A 15,787-nucleotide genomic window follows, 5' to 3' on the forward strand; every position below is an offset into this window, starting at 1 on the left:
ACGTCTCACAGAGCCGCCTGAGGTTCACCTGAACGCAGCGCCGTCACTTCCTTCCACAGGACCAAGACAGCCTCAAGGGGGCGCCATGGAGATCATAAAATGAAACGAAAAACAATAAATCAGATGGTTTCAAAGCGCATTTGTTGGCTCACTTCCTGTTTTCATCATGAAATTCGGACTTTATGTCTTTATATCTTCTTGTGTTTCATCGTTTTCATCATTTTTTATAAAACTCAGTTCAGTCTGGGAAACGTTCTTATTTTTAAGCGACTCTTCTTTTAAGCGTGGCAGGTTTGACTTTCCCTGTGAGCTAAATCGTGTGTCTCTGTGTGTGCAGGTGTGTTCATGTACAGGTGTGACTGCGTTTCCACCTGTGGAGTCAGACGGACGCACAGGTTTCCTCATGTTGATGATACTGCATCAGGAACTGATTGGAGAGCGATGAGAGGCCATCAGTTCCCGATGCACTGCCTTCAGCATTGAAAGACACTCCACTTGAAGAGGCAGAAATGGATCCATGTCATTCAGGATGTTCAGGTGTATTCTTGTACTCATGTACTTTATGTCCATGCTGGCAGCGGTTTCATGTTGGCTGTATCTTTATTTGACAGACAACTATTTGATGGATTAAATGTGATTTATTGATCCTCTAACTTGTCATGTAGAGCCTTCATCAGGTCAGCAGGTCAAACAGTGAGTCTGTTGAACATCATACAGTGTCAATGTGAGCATGTTAGCATGCTGTCGTTAGCATTTAGCTCAAAACACCACGGTCTCACAGAGCCACTAGCATGACTGCAGCCTGTATGTGTTAGGATTGGTATAGGATTTAGCTATCGACAGTCTCTATACACATCAAACAGAGGAGCTGAAATGTTTTACCATCTGAAGCTTTTTTGCTAATAAAGATAAAGCTGCGTTAATCGAGAAGCAGCAGAGCTAACTGACACAAAGCTGTGATCAATGCTGTGTAAAGTAGTTTTATCTGGCTGTGTTCTTCCACGTCCACACAGGAAATGTGCCACAAAGACAAAACTAGAAGCTAAAAGAGGTTAAAAAGCTCCGCAGAGCTGCAGAGATGGAAACAATTGCTCCTCAACTTCATCACTATTGAAAATCGATTACGTTCAGTTTTAACTTTGAAGTTTTACTGTTGCTTTGACTTTCGGTCCCCAAAAGGTTTTAGCTGTGTCCTTCATGGATGATGTATGTTAATTAAACAGTATATTCAGGTCTCTCACCTGCTGCCATTGTCTCCTCATCTGCTCACCTGTGCCATCAGTACTTTTCTGCACTCATCCCCGCCAACCTGCCCGCTCACCTGATCACACACCTGAGGCTCATAACAATCAGAGCAGTATTTAGGCTGCTCTGCCACACTGTTGTTGTTTCTGTACTGTTTGAGTAAAATGTCTTCCCGTCTGCTTCTTAGTAGCAGAAACTGATCAGGAGTGAAGACGACAAACACATAAAACCTTTTATTTGTCTTAATTTGTCGATGTACAAAGTGTCAGGAGTCACGTTGTGTTGCCTTCAACTCAGTACCTTAGTGAGAACCAAAAAGCACCACCCACAGCCGATTCCCCACAGACTGCAGAAAGAATTCATTTTTAGACCAATCAGGACCAACCAGGAAGAACTCCTCATCTGATGTCAGCTGATCAGTTCTCCTGCGACGCCATTGTGAGTATTTTCTCCAGCTCCATCCTCCCATCTCCACGTGCATCACTTTGTCTGTGTCTGAACAGAAAGAAAAGGAGGAACACACTCGCTTTATCCCTGCTCACATGATGGCCACTGAGGATTCTGATTGGTTGGACAGTGTGGATTAACTGTGCGACTGGACGTCTGCAGCAGGATGAATGTGTTTGAGTGCAGCTGTAAATGACTTCCCAGTCTCTGTGATCACATGATCACAAAGCGGTAGACCACTTTAATATTCCCACAAATTCAGTCAGCTGCAAAATGAGTCTGTTGTGTATTTTAATTTAACACTAATGTCCTCTTGGTCCGCCCATGGCGCCGCTGGTGTGATTAGAGACAGATGTGGTTAAACTGGACAAAAGGTTCCGAACTGTCCACCAGAGGACACTCTCTGTCATGAAGGTCAGATCTGTGACTTGACAAAGATGAACCAGTAAAAACATGAAAAAAGAAACGGTCTACCTTCCCTCCTCGACATCCAAGATGTTCTCAGGCAGACGGACGTTGAGCGTCTCTGGGAGCATGAAGACGAAGCCGCCGCTGACGATCCCCATCCCAGCGAAGATCAGTGGCGGCAGCAGGAGCCAGACATCCTCCAGCAGCATGACCATCGGAGCCAGGGAGCTTCCGATCCGACAGATACACGAGGTGTAGCCAATTCCACACTGCCTGTGGACCACATGACCAGGAGCTGGTTATTAACCATCAGTGCAGATCTGTACAGAACAGACTCCTGCTGGAGGAGGGGCTCCACATCAACAAGCCTGGACAGTTTCTGACTCCACCATCAGGACAAACTTGCTGCTACAATAGTTACATAGAGCATCTTGTTGAACACTTCAGTACACAAAAACATCTTGTCACTTTGATGGAGTCTCACCTCGTGTTCTTAAACACATTTGCATATTCTGAAGAATGTGACTCTTAGCCTTGACGCATAAATATTAGGTGCCCGGAGACAATCAGTACTGATAACAACAGATGCTCATGCGACCTCTCTTCCTTATTTATGACGCTTGTAATATTATCCCCACGCCTGAAGACAACACACATACACACACACATACAGATTGTTTATCATATGTCCAGAACAAGATATGTTGTGCCCAGGACTTGGGAACTAGCCAATTATGTTCTGTAACTGGCTGAGATCCTGAAGGAACTCAGGGACACTCTGAGACCAGTGCTGCATTGCTTTACATGTGACCTCCAATAAATACTTTGGCTCTGAACTGAAGACTTCTCCGGGCCGTACTTGAGTTTCCAATGAAAAAGAACCGAGCTTCAAAGCTAACAAATTGTTGTTGACCCGGATTGGCTGACTCTGAGGCCGTGTCCTATTGATGACCACCGGAGTCGATCAGAGGAGGACTTTAGGCGCCTAAATCAAAGGTATGCAGAAACCTCTTTTCTATCAGAAACTTTAATTTTAATTACAATTGTCTCACTAAATGCAATCCACTGATTGCTAAAAACTGAATAATTTGATGCTTAAAGGAAAAACTGTTGTTTATTAAATGAATGGTCACATGTAAAGTATAAATCACATAGTCTCACACGAGGGAAAGTGAATAAGTGTCCTAGTGAGATTATTTAGAAGGACTGCTCCGCCATTAGGATGTGGAAGCAAAAAAGGTCAGTTCTGACCCAGAGAGGCGTGTAGCTGAAAAAAAGGAAAATCTCCGGCCCTGGGAGGCATGTGGAGCTGTAAGAGAATAGCTTCGGCCCTGAGTGGGGCGTTGAAGCCAAAAAGGAATCACCTCCGGTCTATAGGCAGACTATAGATGTGTGCCGGACATAAAGAAAAAAAAAAGAAACATGAGATGAGCATGTTCTCCTGTTTGTAGTGAGCTGTAGAGCTAAACTGTTCATGAGAACACAGGGATAAGTTTGTTATTTTTCATGTAAATGTGGGGTGGTTTCCTACTTGATTGATATTTTACTGTGTGAGTAACAGTGTATCGAGCAGTACAGACTGATCGAGAATTCCTGGACTGACACAGATCTCAAGTAGTTCTGAAAAGGGGGGCATTGGAATAGGTTAAAGGGGATTTTCAGTTAAGGTGTTACAGAGGTTGGTGAATTAAAACGAGTGAACAGACTGGGAAAACCCCCAGCGATCAAGTGCACATAGTACTAGACTTTGTGTAGAAGCTTCTTGATTGGGTCCTCACTCGGGCATTTCGCCATTCACCTTCTCTGAATAACACGTGTAAAAACTTCTGAAAAATGTCACAATCAGCTGTTGATAAGTGGCAGGAATGTAAACCCGGCTCATTGGGGTCGGTGTTGTTTGAAACATTGACCAGATGGCAGAAAAAAGTCCTGCCTGAAGAAAAAGATAATGGCAGGGATAGATTTGTGAATTGGGTGAGGGAAATGCAGATGAGAGGTATGTTTGGAGAACTGTGAAAACGCTCCACCAAAGCCGAGCGATCTCAGTATATTTCTGAATCTGGCTACAGGGAGTAGAGATCAGGCCAGAGCAACACTACACGATGCAGGAATACTGCACAGAGACAAAGCGGAGAAAGAAAAAAGAGCTGAAACATTTTTGACAGATTGCCTCTGTTTCATGGGAGAATTTAAATTCTCCATTCTGTCTCTCTCCTCTGCACAACCAAAACATCAATTGCCAGCTGCAACCTTGACTCCAGACACACAGTGCACAGAACCAAAAGATGATTCACCCTTGTTTAAACAGTCAATGCCTTACACTGAGGCACATGCTATGCTTGATGCTCTTCAGCATCAGATGCCTCAAGTCGAACCTACAAGCCCTGAAACGCCGTTAAAGGCACAAACCGCATCCTCAGTTGGCTCTGATACACTCCCAAATCACAACACAATGATGTCTCTGTTAGTCGTGATTAAAAACGGTCTGTTACAAACCGCCCCGTATCCAGTCACTCAGAACGCCCTCTTCCCTGCAAACCCGATCACGTGCTTTAGCATCCGAACCGACCCAGATGAACACTCAGAACGCTCCAGAGGCTGAATGCGCTGATCCCTCCATACACGCTCCAACCTCTGCTTTCGAGCAACACGGCCTGCACAATTGGCAAGAACGCGCTGACCAGTTAAGCAATTTTAATCTGCCCCACTTCATCACTCGTGATTCCAGTCCTGGCAACATCCATGCCTGCTCAGACACCCGTTGTCGTCAGTAACAGGTGCCGCTGACACCGTGGTCACGTACACTCCGTTCTCCCTACAAGATACCGCGCTGATTAAATCCGGCTTGCCAGCCATAAATAAAGGGGATCAAGGCATTCTTAGAAAGGTGCGCAGGACTTGTCCCAGCTCTGGGTGATTTTGGACGTGTGTTTGCCTCATGCACGACACTGGGTATGTTGACAGAAATTGAACAACTCACTCACACAGATAAAGACCCAGATGATCAACCCTTACATCATCTAGTACACCTATGGTGGCCTGTCATCCGTGAAAAGTTCCCTGTACAGATGAGATCTGCTGAGTTCAATTCAATTCAATTCAATTTTATTTGTATAGCGCCAAATCACAACAGAAGTTGTCTCAGGACACTTTCCATATAGAGCTGGTACAGACCAAGCTCTTTTATCTACAAAGAAACCAACAATTCCCCCATGAGCAAGCACTTGGCGACAGTGGCGAGGAAAAACTTCCTTTTAACAGGCAGAAACCTCGAGCAGAACCAGACTCTGGGTGGGCGGCCATCTGCCTCGACCGGTTGGGTGAGAGAGGAAGAGCAAGAGAGGAAGAGCAAGAGAGGGAGAGTGAGACAGACAGACAGACAGACAGACAGACAGACAGACAGACAGACAGACAGACAGACAGACAGACAGACAGACAGACAGACAGACAGAAATGCAGTCAGAGAGAGAGAGAGAGACAGAGACAGAGAGACAGACATGCAGTCACAGTAACAGTGACAGTGGATGTAATAACAGCCATATCCCACCCAATGTGGATGAAAAGGGGGCTGCATATTTGCTCCGTGTGAGAGAACTGTGGCTGGATAGAACTGTGGAAGACCCAGCTGTGAGTGAGACCATAGAGCTGCTCTTTAGAGGTGCAGTGGAAAATTCAGTGCCTCCAGCTGTTCAGAAAATGTTGAAACGTGGTTGGTTTGCCGAGCATGACATACACTGTGTGGGCTGCTCATGTTATCCAATACATTGATAATGACCTCGAGCACCAACGTCAGGAAGATAACGATTTGGCCTCCCTTCAGGCTCAACTGCTAAAAGCACAAGTGGAGAAAATGAGAGATGATGTAAATCTCAACAAGGCTGCTGCTAAACAGTTGCCTCAGCAGCTTTCCCATTCCTCACCCCTTGCCCTCTGCCCCACCCGTTCCATATGGCCCTTATCCTGACTCTCCTCCCTACTCGTACCCACCTGTTGCCTTAAAGCGTAATAATAACAGGCGAGGGCTGAAACGCATCAATCGATTTGGCGTAGCTCCACCGTCTTTTGATCACTGTTTCAGATGTCGTGGCTTTGGCCATTGGGTCCGTCACTGTTCTGTTTCTCAGTATTCACGCCCACAGGGAGGAACTCATCAACTTCCACAATAGGGCTGCCCAGGGTTAACAGCTGGTGACTCTCTGTGTTTACATGACTTGTTTCTTGAGCCTTTTGTTAAACTCTGATTCCATCATGAAGGCCACTGAAACACTACGCCATCTTGCACGCTGTGGCTTTAAAGTCTCGAAGTCTAAACTCCAAATCAGGAGACCTAAGGTCACGTTCTTGGGCCGTGCGGTTAGTTCCTCCGGTCTAAACATGACATCTGCCAAAAAAACAGACATTTTGAGTCATTCAAAAACCAACCACTGTTAAATCTATGATGCAGTTTCTGGGGTTAGTTACATACTGCAAGAACTTTGTCCCTGATTTTTCTGGTCTGGTAGCACCTTTAAGGGCACTGATCACACAGGCTGGGTATACAAACTACAACTCTCCTTTACAGTGGACGGCTGAGGCTGATAAGGCCTTTGTTGATTTCAAGGCCGCATTGTCTAATGCTTGCTCTCTACACTCTCCTAACTACTCAGAGCCTTTCCATTTGGATGTTGATGAAAAGAATGGCTTTGTTAATGCCGTTCTGTTTCAAAAGGGGGAGAGTAGGAGTGCAACAGACAGAGAAGTTTTGATGTATTACAGCTCCAAATTAGATAATGTGGAAGGAGGACATCCTACATGCATCAGACATGTAGCAGCAACAGGGAAAGCAGTACAAGAAACATCTCACATCACCATGAGCAACCAGACTGTAGTGCACACTACACATGGTGTAAAAGCATTTCACACTATCAGCGCACAGAATTTCAGGCCTACAACAGTTGCTCAATAAACCTCACATTCACTTCATAAGGAGATGCAGCTGCATTCCTCTCTACACAAAGAACTGATTGAGAATGCTCAAACGATATTATTCTGCGACGGTCATAGTCACCAACGGGAACATTAATAACGTCAAACACCATTGTAGAGGAAACGACAGCTGGTTTACAGACAAAACAAGCGCAAATCGTTCCACAACCAGCTTCAGCTCAGAAGGCGGAATTAATTGCAATAACCGAAGCATGCAAATTAGCAAAAGGCAAGACTGTAAACATCTACACTGATTCGACTTATGCCGTTCAAGCTTTCAATTTTCCTTTATTAGTCCCACGAGGGACGTGTCATTGGAGGAGGAAAGGTTTTATGACCTCAACTGGCACCCCTGTTAAACATCCGAATCAGTTACCTGACCTTATTATGCCCAAGTACTTCTACTTTTGAGACTTGAAGTACATTTTTTTCAAGTGTAATTTTGAATGCAGTGTTTTTTTCTTGTACTGGAGTAATTTCTTCAGTATTGTGGTAACTGTTATATGGTATTTGTGGTAATTGTGGTATTGCTGCTTTTGCTTAAGTGAAGGATCAAAATATTTGATGTAGTACTTGCTCCTTGTACTCTGTACTGCACTGGACGTGAAGTGGACGTCTGTCTTAAGGCTTGTTCAATAAATACTTAATTACTTAAAAATCAGCTCAGGTAAACTTGTTTCTCAGCATTATCATAGAAATGAACTTCAGACACATCAGTCAGGGTCCTGAAGGTACCCTCATGGTTGCAAGTTTGGAGTTTTACCTGACAACAGTGGGGAAGAGTTCAGCTGAGTAAAGGAACGCCGTGGTGAACGCCGCCTCTGAGAAACCCTTCGCCACCACAGCGATGCACGTTCGGAGCACAGAGTACTCTGAAAGAGAAGCCGCTTATTGAAGGTGTAAATCTGTGAAACACGTATACAGAGACAGGAAGTGATGTCACCTAAAGGTATGGCCGTGTTTATTCCAATCAGAGATCCCGTCATCATCAGAAAGCACGCCTGGCTGTTTCGGCGGCCGATCCAGTTCAGGACGAAGAAGGTCAGGATTTTGGCGGGGACTTCGATGGCGCCATAGATGAACTGTGTGAGGTAGATATTTACGCCGAAACCAGAGATATTGAAGCTGATCCCGTAGTACAGGAAGGCAACAGCGAACCTGCAGAGACAGCAACACAGTGGGTGAACACACGCAGCAGCTTGGGGGACAACACAGGCTCAGGTCAAAGGTCAACAGCTGATTCGGTACCAGAATAATCCGGAGCAGAAGGTGATCTTCCTCAGCCGTGGTGTTTTGACCAGATCCAGGTAAGAGTAGTTCTTCTCGGCCACCTCCGACACTGTCACCTTCCGCAGAACCTGAAATAAGCACATGACCAAACGCAGCACATCTAAAGGCTCGTTCATCACTTCATACATGACTTCATATGAAAGATCTCTAAAGACTGTGCTGCTTTTCCAGTTGAATTCCAGGACTCAAATCCTCTGTGTTTACCTGCTGTCTTCATCAGCTCGGTATAATCTCCACAGCAGCTGAAAACACTCTCTGCTTTGAACACACATTTTGTTTTCTTTCACTAGATAATTCAGGACTTTTCAAACTAGCTGTTTTTCAAACATGTTTAAGTTCCTGTTGGTGAACCTCAACACTTCCTGTGCAGATGTTTCACATTAAAAGCCTTCCAGTGGCTCAGAGAACATCATCCCTCTCGTTCCTGGTAGGCTTTTGGTAGGAAGTATTGATCCATCGGCAGTCTGAATGCCTTCTGCCAATGTGGCAAAGACACGATTCAAAATTGAACTCATCAATAACTTTGATTGATACTGGATGAGTCATTCGGTTGTACCTCAGGGTCCAGTTTGGTTGCGTTCGTTCTGTTCATTTTAGAGCACCAAACCAGATACTTCTTGGCTTCCTCTACTCTGCCGTTGGCCAGAAGCCAGCGGGCCGACTCAGGCAGCCACCTGAACACAGACAGAGGAACCACACTTAGATATTCACTGTCAGCACGGAGACCGGAAAGTCCTCCTGACGTCCACCTTACCAACAGGCAATGATGGCGATGATGCAGGGCGCCGTCACCGCCAGCGTCAGGTGTCTCCAGTCTCGTATGCAGTAGGCCAGCAGGGCCAAGAGCATGTTCCCCACGCTCCATGACAAACTGATGATGACACCAGAGAAGGTCCGGTGCTTCACGTCGGTCCACTCGATACCTGAGCAGCAAGTGAGCAAAGAGACTTCAGTGAATGCACAAAGTGACAGCAAACAATCACGTCCTAATCGCTGCAGGAGAACACATTTCAGGGAATCTGCAAATGAAAAACATTCATGGAATCAAATGAGAAAATGTTTGGAACTGAACTGATGGATATCAAATTGGTTTAGAAATGAACTCCTGACAATCACCCAGATGACTACAGAGCGTTTCTTTTCAGGATGTTTATGGAATGATGTGAATATAAAACAAATAACAAGGGCAAGAACAATCCAGTGAGACTCTGAGATCCACAAACAAAGACACTCAGAAGACCACAGAATGTTTTACTGATGGTGCAGCAGGTGGAGTCAGGACAGGACAGGCTCTATAAATGAGTCTTTAAAGCATTGAAACAAATTCATTTCTGTGACATTATTCCAACATTTAGGATATTTTTCTCTGCAGCTGCTTGTTAATTGATCGATTGGATCCTTTCAGGGTCTAATCATGGAGGCTGAAATGTTCGAATGTGTGTGTGTTCCACTCATACTGAGGGGTCAGAAGAGCTGCTGTGATCCCGCCACAAGATGGTCTGCAGTTACTCTTTGGTCTACCTGGATGAAGTCTGACTCCACTCAGGCCTTCTTCTTCTTTAAGATGTGATCTCAGTGAAACGAGATGATTAAGTTGTGATCTGGAGATAATGAGTGTGTCTTATGGAAACTATCCCGTCAATAGAAATAGAAAAACACAGTTCAGTCCTGACATGCTCAGCTCAGAGCAAGGTCTTACCGAGGACCGCGCCGATGATGGACAGCCCACTGAGGGCCATGCCGCAGAGCGCCCTGCTGACGGCGAACATGACGTAGGAGGTGGAGAAGGCCGAGGTGACTCCCAGCATGGTGGAGATGATTAAAGCCACAAAAAGCATCGACTTACGACCAAACCTGCAACACACACACATCACATCAGTGGCTGATCACATCAGCATCCTCAGCGTTCAGGCATTGACCTGAAGTGACCTGTCTGCATTTCTTCCGAGCATTTGAGGACTCCTGATTTCACTATCTTTGAAGATCACACGATGGGACAAAAAGCTCCAGGACAGCTGTTGGACAGACCCTGGCGTGACTTATCTGTCTGTTAATAAAATGAAAAGAGACCTTTGCCTCGGCTTTGAAGCGACAGGGATGAGGAGTCGTAAAAGTGCAATAAAGTGACAAAAAGGGTGTTTTCTGTGAAAATGATGACCATTTGGGGGTAAAACTGGGCTGTCAGGCCAGAGATGTTTGTGCTGCTGCTTTCTAATGATGGAGACTGGAGTCAGCGTGACACTCGTCATTAGTCTGAAGACAAGCATTCACTGGGGTTAAGGTTAGGCAAGAGGTGGTTATGGTGGGGTAAGTCTCCAGTGTGTGTGTGTGTGTGCGTGCGTGCGTGCGTGCGTGCGTGCGTGCATCATGTGGAGACAGCAGGCTGTGTTGGTAATCAATGAAATGGGTTTATTAGAGTCACATGGAGAATCTCTAGTTATTGCCACACACACGCACACACGCACGCACACACACACGTTTGGATCAGCAGAGTAGCAGGTGACTGGTGACTGCACATGTGAGAGGAAAGATGAGTTTTCATGTGATTGTTATGAAGTTGTGGCTGTAGGTCACACATTTGAGTTTCCATGAAATCAAAGGTTTTTTGATCCTGTGTGCATTTGGTACCTTGGTACCTCTTACTGCTCTTCGCTGCTGGAAGACAAATGTAGTAAAAAGTACAACACACATAAGTTTGTTTGGCTGCTCTGCAAACAGATTGACCACACTGTAAAACATTATCCTGCATCTTCTTATAATTATTATTTTATTATGATTGTCAACTAAAAGTTCATTTAGTGGAGGAATTCAACCGGTTTCATGGATTTTCTAGAACGAGGTCACACTTATTTTCTTATTTTATTACTTTTTTTTTCTGAAAGGCTCTTGAAACAAGTTGATTTCAGCACGTTGAGATTATGATGAAATAAATATCATTCTAAAAAGTATATGTACTTTTACTAGTAGTGTAGTATTTCTTTCACCACTGTGCAAGTAATACTGCAGACAAAGTTGAAAACATAATGAAAACCTTTATTTTCCCTTTTCAGCGTCACAGGTGACCAAGAGGCTTTAAACCAGTCGTGAAGAACTCACTTGTCGGAAAGTTGTCCGAACAGAATGGCTCCAAACGTGACTCCGAGGAAGAAGTAAGTGGCCAGAGCTTGATTCAGATGTTTGCTGTCACAGACCAGATCCCACTGCAGAGAGACAGACAGGTGAAGACACAGACCACAGGACACCTGTCTGTCCTGCAGAGAGACAGACAGGTGAAAACACAGACCACATGACCACACAGATCAGGACTGACAGATCTGTCTGTCCACAGGTCTGTGAAAGGACGACTGGAGTTTAAAGAACAAACTTCTCATTAAACTTTGTTTATGAAATCAGGAGTGAATTCGTCTCATGACAGCCACCTTGTGGACATCAGAGGAACTGCAGATTAAAAAACTCGACCAAAGTGATTGATGATGTTGGTCCATCACTTATGGTCCAGACTGAAGAATCTCAATGACTCTCAGATTGATTTCCATGAAATCCTGTTCAGACATTCATGTTCCTTAGATGATGGATTACTGACTTTCCTCTGGCGCCACCATCAGGTGGACATATCAAAGTGTCCAGTCCTTTGGTTTATGAACAAATACCTGCAGCACTGATGACACTCCCCTCAGGCTTAGCTCTACTTTGTGTTTCTGGCTAATAAGTAAATGTAAGCATGTTTACATGCTAAACTAGGGCGGTGAATCTGGTAAACATGATACCTGTGTGCATGTTAGCATGCTGAGATTAGCATTTAGCTCAAAGTGTGACTGTGTTTCCATTAAAACTGAGGTCATTTTTTCTACTTAGTTCATTGGACAAAAAAACTACTTTTTTATTTACTAGTTTATTGAATGGATTGAAAGATTATTTCCACTATTTGTGTTTCCAACAACACATTTTTAAAAATGAGCAAGAGTAGAAAGTAGAAGAAGAAGACAAAAAAGAACTTTCTGCAGATCAAGACATCTCCTCCTCGTCACTCAGATCCAACGTCATGTTTCCATCCTGGTCAGTTGAACTGCTGAAGAAGAAGAAGAAGAAGAAGAAGAAGAAGAGGAGGAGGAGGAGTCTTCTTCTGCCGCTACCACAATTGGCACCTCAGTCTCAGTCGATTTGATTTGTCATATTTTTCTTAATTTGTTACTGAAAATGCTGTCATCACTGGCTCACACCATCACCAGTCCACTCTGGTTTGTTTTGAGTGGACAAATGTGGCTTTTTGAACATTAAACTCATTTAATCACATTAATTTAATTCCATTTGATCTCGATATTAAAATTATTATTATTTTTTTTTTAAAAGGTTGTCATGCCACGGTCAGCACTGGATTTATTAGAGGCACAGTATTTTGGTGGTGGACATTTGCCAGGCATGAAATGTGAAACAACAACATCTTTGTAATAAAACCACAGGCTGCAGCAAGCAGACACATTTAAAAGTCACGAGACATTTGCCACATCGTCAACTGTTAAAAAAAAAATACTGGAATGGGCCAAAAACACTAATAAATATCTGTCGAGTTGACTGTAAATAGAACAAAGACTGACAGAAAGAAACCTTGTTGTATAAATGTGATTGTGTTGTTTCAGGTTCAGGAAACATTTGAATCATTGTGTCTCTAATAGTCTTCAATATGAAGCCTTTCTGGACAGGTGAGCCTCAGTTGACACGTTCTGACCTCCACTATAAAAAATGCTGAAATAAATATACGTTTCTTTAATTTTCCTTCTCCTTACCTCAGTGGCAGTTGTGGAGCTGAACTGTGATTGGTCGTATATCCAGCCATGTGAACAAGGTACCGTGCTGTTTGTTTGGTCGAGGTCAAAAGTCAGTGGGGTTTCGTAGACTCTGCAGGAGCTGAAAGACCCATCACCCTGAAGGGGGATCCTGAGAGCCTCGGCATCGGAGCCCGGTGGCACCCCTTCGCTGTCCTCCAGACTCTCAAGGGCGCAGCGGTGAGGAGGTGTCGCGGAGACAAAGTTGTGCAGCAGGAAGTGGAGGGGGAGGATGGCGCGGGGGAGGCACAGAATGCTCAGGAGCAAGAACTGGAACCTCGAGAAGCCACCGACATCGTCCAGGATCTCCTCGAACCTCATGGTGACGAGACGGAAGCTGAGATCTGTCAGAAGTCTGTCTCCACTCGTCCTCAAATGTTTGTCTGTGTCTCTCTCTCGGTCTGAAGACAATCAGCTCCTCACAATCTGAGAGAAAATACAGTGAGAGGGAGGTGCTCTTAGAAGGGTCCATGGAGGAGCAGGAGCTTTGATACGAGCAGGGAGGAGCTGCTGCTGTGAGTATGTATTACTCACATTGTGTGGACTCACTGTCCTTATGAGGACAGTGCACAAGTCCTCATAACAGGACACACAGAATTACATTTACACTAATAAAAGTTAAAATTGCAAATCACTCACTTTAATTTCGGTGGACTTGGTTCAGGTCAGGGTGAGGTTTAGACAACTGGTGGCAAAAGTGATGGAGACACAACTCTGTGTGTGTGTGTGTGTGTGTGTGTGTGTGTGTGTGTGTGTGTGTGTGTGTGTGTGTGTGTGGAAATGATTTCTGGTGGAGTCTCTCAACAAATCAGATTTCACGGCTTTCTATGTGCAAAATAATTGATCTCCATGGTTTGCCGTAGCCGTCTTCAGTTAGTGGGACTGACGCAACCAAACATCATGCAAACATCATGTAAGTGATCGTAGCCACGTGTTCACCTGAAAGAAGCTTCCGGAGCAGCTGAGCGACTGTCAGTCCAAACACGTGTTCATATCAGATAATGTTCCGACCTCGAGGGAAGGACTCGACCCTCAGCAGACTCCTCACCCTGAAAACATGGCTGACATCAGTGCGTCTGTCCCTCAGGATGACATTTAAGGACAGGTTCGATATCCTTTGGCCTGATGGGATCCAAACTTCACTGGTTGTGGACTGCTTGGCACCAGGTTCAGGCTGCACACCTCGTCCCCTCTTCATCACATTCTCCAGGGAGAATGAGCTTAGATGAGCTCAACAGGCCGTGTCAAACAGGTGGAACCATGGGAAAATTCTCCTGCATTAATGTTAGCTGAGCTCTGCAGGACTGTCGCTGAGCCAAACTTGTTTCCAGTCATGTGCTTAAGATTTGCGTCCAATCATAAGCAGACTTTAACCATGGCATATTCGTGGCAGCAGCAGTGATTCTGGTGATTTGTATGACCTAAAGACGACGTGGTGGAATGTGACTGGACTGTGTGTCGTCGCTTCATCTCTCCGGCCTTCATATAAACTGTGATTGGTGGTTTTGATGATCATTATTTAATCTAATACTTGTTAATTGTGACAGCAGGAGACAAACAGATGTGCGTTATGCTTCATTTTGAGTACTAAGAGGTTCTCGGTTCACACGGCAGCAGAGAGCTCACGGCCCTGATGTACAGATCCACGCCGAGTGTTGAACTTCAGAGATGGTTTAAACCTCATCTGGATCATCTGGATGTGAAGCTCATTCATGTTTTGTCTCTGCTGATGTGGCGTCGTTACATGTTTGGAAACTCGCTGAATTTCTCTGTTTCTCATCCAGAGCCGCCATCTTTGTTTTGATTTGCAGAATTTTTTTTTTTAATTCTGTGAATGAAATGTTTTTTCAGAGACTCCAGGAGACTCCATGGAGACTCTGGAAAGGCCTTCAGGACATCCGTGAGTGTTTTTAAACTTTCTGGGTTAATCCATGTCTTCCAGAAACGGACAATTACCTCTGTGACCCGAATGCATGCTGTTAACATCCTCTTCTCTGATTGGACAGTCGTCTTCTGATGTAACGGCTGTACATGAGGAAGTAGGTCATTTCCTGCCTCACGGTATTTTTCCTGAGTTGAAAACCATTCTGTCTCCAGCGGTCAGCGTTGAACCACAGCTGAAGATCAGCACGGCACAGCACACCTCATCCTCATCCTCACCTTCGTCTCCCAACAATAAAACTTTATCAGTCCGAACAAAAAGACCTAAAACAGGAAGCTCAGCCACATGAATCACTGCTGCATTCCAGCCAAACGGCGATCGCTCATCTTTACTGAACGAGACAGAAACGCTTCATTTGATTTTCCTCACGTCTCATCTTCACATGGACAGACTGCAGATTTAACTGAGCTGTATGATTTACAGAAGAGGTTTTTGAATATACCACGTAAATGTGCAAAACTGAGTGTAAATTCAATTTTGTTTGTAGGATTAATAACGTTTAAAAATTAGAAAGTCTTTTCCAAATTAAGATTTTAATCTAAGGATTAAAGTTGTGGCTCCAAACTGTGATGTGGTCGCTCTTCACCTCTGCTTCTGTCTAGATGTTTCACTGCATCTCTTCAGGACTCTCGGCGTGAAATGCATCTTCCTCTTCCTCATCTTCCTC

At 44.6% G+C, this 15,787-nt stretch overlaps 1 protein-coding gene across 1 annotated transcript; it reads right to left on the reverse strand.

Moving 5' to 3' along the window:
* Nucleotides 1-1,466: 1,466 nt before the first annotated feature.
* slc22a7a (solute carrier family 22 member 7a) lies at nucleotides 1,467-13,605 on the reverse strand. Its single transcript, XM_070982768.1, has 10 exons — nucleotides 13,140-13,605; nucleotides 11,452-11,555; nucleotides 10,055-10,209; nucleotides 9,110-9,278; nucleotides 8,912-9,029; nucleotides 8,314-8,423; nucleotides 8,009-8,223; nucleotides 7,829-7,937; nucleotides 2,167-2,373; nucleotides 1,467-1,740 (listed from the first exon to the last, which is right to left on the reverse strand). Exons 1-10 carry the CDS (start codon nucleotides 13,497-13,499, stop codon nucleotides 1,662-1,664), a joined length of 1,626 nt encoding a protein of 541 aa, XP_070838869.1. The 5' UTR covers nucleotides 13,500-13,605; the 3' UTR covers nucleotides 1,467-1,661.
* Nucleotides 13,606-15,787: the final 2,182 nt, after the last annotated feature.

This window comes from Chaetodon trifascialis, chromosome 2 (assembly GCF_039877785.1).
Source record: "Chaetodon trifascialis isolate fChaTrf1 chromosome 2, fChaTrf1.hap1, whole genome shotgun sequence".
NCBI lineage: Eukaryota > Metazoa > Chordata > Actinopteri > Chaetodontiformes > Chaetodontidae > Chaetodon > Chaetodon trifascialis.

Bases quoted from the DNA above. Each gene is read 5' to 3' on its own strand.
- slc22a7a (XM_070982768.1), bottom strand. From the start codon at position 13,499: ATGAGGTTCGAGGAGATCCTGGACGATGTCGGTGGCTTCTCGAGGTTC. The intron at 10,210-11,451 runs GTGAGTTCTTCA...TGTGTGTTGCAG, and splicing joins TTCGGACAACTTTCCGACAA to GTTTGGTCGTAAGTCGATGC. The intron at 8,424-8,911 runs GTACAACCGAAT...TGCTTATTTCAG, and splicing joins CAACCAAACTGGACCCTGAG to GTTCTGCGGAAGGTGACAGT.